This window comes from Sinocyclocheilus grahami, unplaced genomic scaffold (assembly GCF_001515645.1).
Source record: "Sinocyclocheilus grahami isolate Dianchi unplaced genomic scaffold, SAMN03320097.WGS_v1.1 scaffold2354.1, whole genome shotgun sequence".
Classification (NCBI taxonomy): domain Eukaryota; kingdom Metazoa; phylum Chordata; class Actinopteri; order Cypriniformes; family Cyprinidae; genus Sinocyclocheilus; species Sinocyclocheilus grahami.
Window position 1 is genome coordinate 27,850 of NW_015507533.1, and position 2,543 is coordinate 30,392.

The 2,543-nt window shown below is 35.2% G+C and overlaps 1 protein-coding gene across 1 annotated transcript in view; it reads left to right on the forward strand.

Moving 5' to 3' along the window:
• Positions 1-622: 622 nt before the first annotated feature.
• Positions 623-2,543, forward strand: part of LOC107574822 (early endosome antigen 1-like) — a 25,195-nt gene continuing 23,274 nt past the window's right edge. The window contains exon 1 of the mRNA XM_016261259.1: positions 623-660. Within this exon, the coding sequence (XP_016116745.1) occupies positions 645-660 (16 nt within the window). The 5' untranslated portion in view covers positions 623-644. The remainder of the gene's footprint in view (positions 661-2,543) is intronic.

Here is a 2,543-nt window from a genome sequence, read left to right on the forward strand (position 1 = left end):
AAATAGTTTGGACTGGTTATTTATTAATTTTTTTCAGAAAATTCCAACAAAACAGTGCTGTTTTGTGCTAAATATCAGCTCAGTTTGTTTCTTTAGGAGCAGATAAACACAAAGCTGATGGTGGTGTGTATCAATGCATGATAGGTTACTTCTATCATTATATGTTAAATAATGCAAACACAAAGCGGGACAGATATCATCCATAATCTGAACTAATGTTGTAAAATTGAGTGCATCTGTGTAGGTAAACAACAATTTAAACATGAACTTTCAAATTGCATTTAACTAAGCCAATGCATCCCAATGAAATAACCTATGTTAATATGGTAAAAATTATAATACAGAATTTTAGCAAACATTGTACAACCTCAACTCTCAAAATAAGATGGAAAAGCACAATGCATCTTTAATATGAAATAATGTGGTTTGGATAGGAAAGGAACAGAACTGTTAGAAATGAAATTTCTTTATCAGGACAAATGTTTCTGTGTGAGTATTTGTAGTACAGCTTCTGCCTGTGCTATAGCGCTGATGGATATGTTGACCTGCGCCCTCCTGTGGTGGATTTAGTTCAAACAGGCTCGTTTCTAGGTCAGTGTAACATTTACTTTCGGTTTGGACAACGGCGAGGCGTTGGTTGTATAATGGCGCACATTTCGGGTAAGATGTTAAACCCACATATTTAATACTTATCAAAATAATATTTTACAAGGATGAAAATGTTTATTTTTACTGCTGTCTTAAAACGGACTTTCTTTAAGAAATAATTAATCACACGCGACTATTTGTAGCTTTGAATCTTAATGTTGTAGCCTCTTCTGCAAGATTTCTCGTTTGATTTTGAAACTTGGAGGCAGAAATGGCACAAAATCTGCGTGAGTATCAATTTATAACAAATGAATGTGTTTTATTTAAAGACTCTGTCTTATTAAAGTGTAGCTACACGATCGTCTCCGTTAGTTCATTTTAACATTGCATTTCTAAGTCCATGCTTTATTGCCTACAAAAGAACCGTGAACAATAATAAATCGTCAACTTAAACCTAAAGCACCAATACTGCAACCTCAAACAACGAGTGATGAACTGTATAAGCTACAATGTTCCTGAGTGTACGGAAGAGCTTCCTCTGTGTACCGATGTTTGTGTGTTTGTTGAAGCGGAAGTAGGCCTAAGTGATGTAATATTATTTCTGTGTTCTTATTTGCTCTGAAAGCAAAAGAAAAAAACACTATGTTGTCCCAATTTTGTAAACTAGGGAAAAGCGCATGTAAACCTTTGAACTGTGTCTTTTAGTTTAGATATTATTTGTGTGTCCTGTATGTAAACATCAGAGGCCTGCTGTGGCATTCTGACATAAGGAGACAGTCCTCACAGTTTTCTTTTCTTTCCCAGTATAAACTCATGTCCCAGTTACTTTCTGGTTAAATAAACATGATTTATACTATCAAATAATAATAATAATAATAATAACAACAATTTTATATATATATATATATATATGTGTGTTCTATTTGTTAAAACCAAGTGTAAATCTCAAGTTAGTGTTTCTAAAATAATAACCATAATTCCAAAATAATAACAATAAACAATACAATGCACAACAGCTTTCATGTATATGTCATTTGTGAACTGATGTTCAGGTATTATTTTTAATATTCACCTTTTTAGATCAGCAGTCATCATAGCTTAATAAAAAAAAATTCTGCTCACCAAAAAAAGAAAGAAAGAAAGAAAAACACATGTTTTTAGGCCATTTCAAAATCTGAATTGTTTGTGACATAAGGCGGTGATATCTATGTGAGTGAGTTGTTTAGTATTTACTTTTTTGTATTAGTCTTCTCAGTAACACCATCATTATTTATTCACGCTCATGTGGATGTGAAATGTTCATCAAAACAAGAGTCAGGATTCATCACATGAACCAATAATAGTGTGATGGAGGGATCGCCTCCTCTCGTGTGACTCTATTCTCTATTAGTCCCCACCACACACATTAGGTCTGTTCAAACTTAGTGGGCTCAAGAGAAACGGAGCCTGCTGTAACTTTAAATATGTGAAATAGCTTCTTATGAAGTATTCTCAGAAGTATGCAGTCAATACAAAATGCAATTTTTATGACCTCTCTTATTTTCTTTTTAAATTAACATTTTGCAGATTTGGCAAGGTGTATGCATACTTGTGATCTCAGTCTCAGATCTTTCAAATGACTTTTGGTGCAATAAACAATCTTAAGTAGTTTGTCTTTTTCTTGAAATGATTGTAGCACTTAATTCACTGACAGTTGTGACATGACATGAAGTGACATGTGGCCAAGTATGGTGACCCATACTCAGAATTAGTGCTCTGCATTTTACCCATCCAAAGTGCACACACACACAGCAGTGAACACACACAAACCGTGAACACACACCCGGAGCAGTGGTCAGCCATTTATGCTGCAGCGCCCGGGGAGCAGTTGGGGGTTCGGTGCCTTGCTCAAGGGCACCTCAGTCATGGTATTGAAGGTGGGAGAGAGCGCTGTACATTCACTCCCCACACCTACA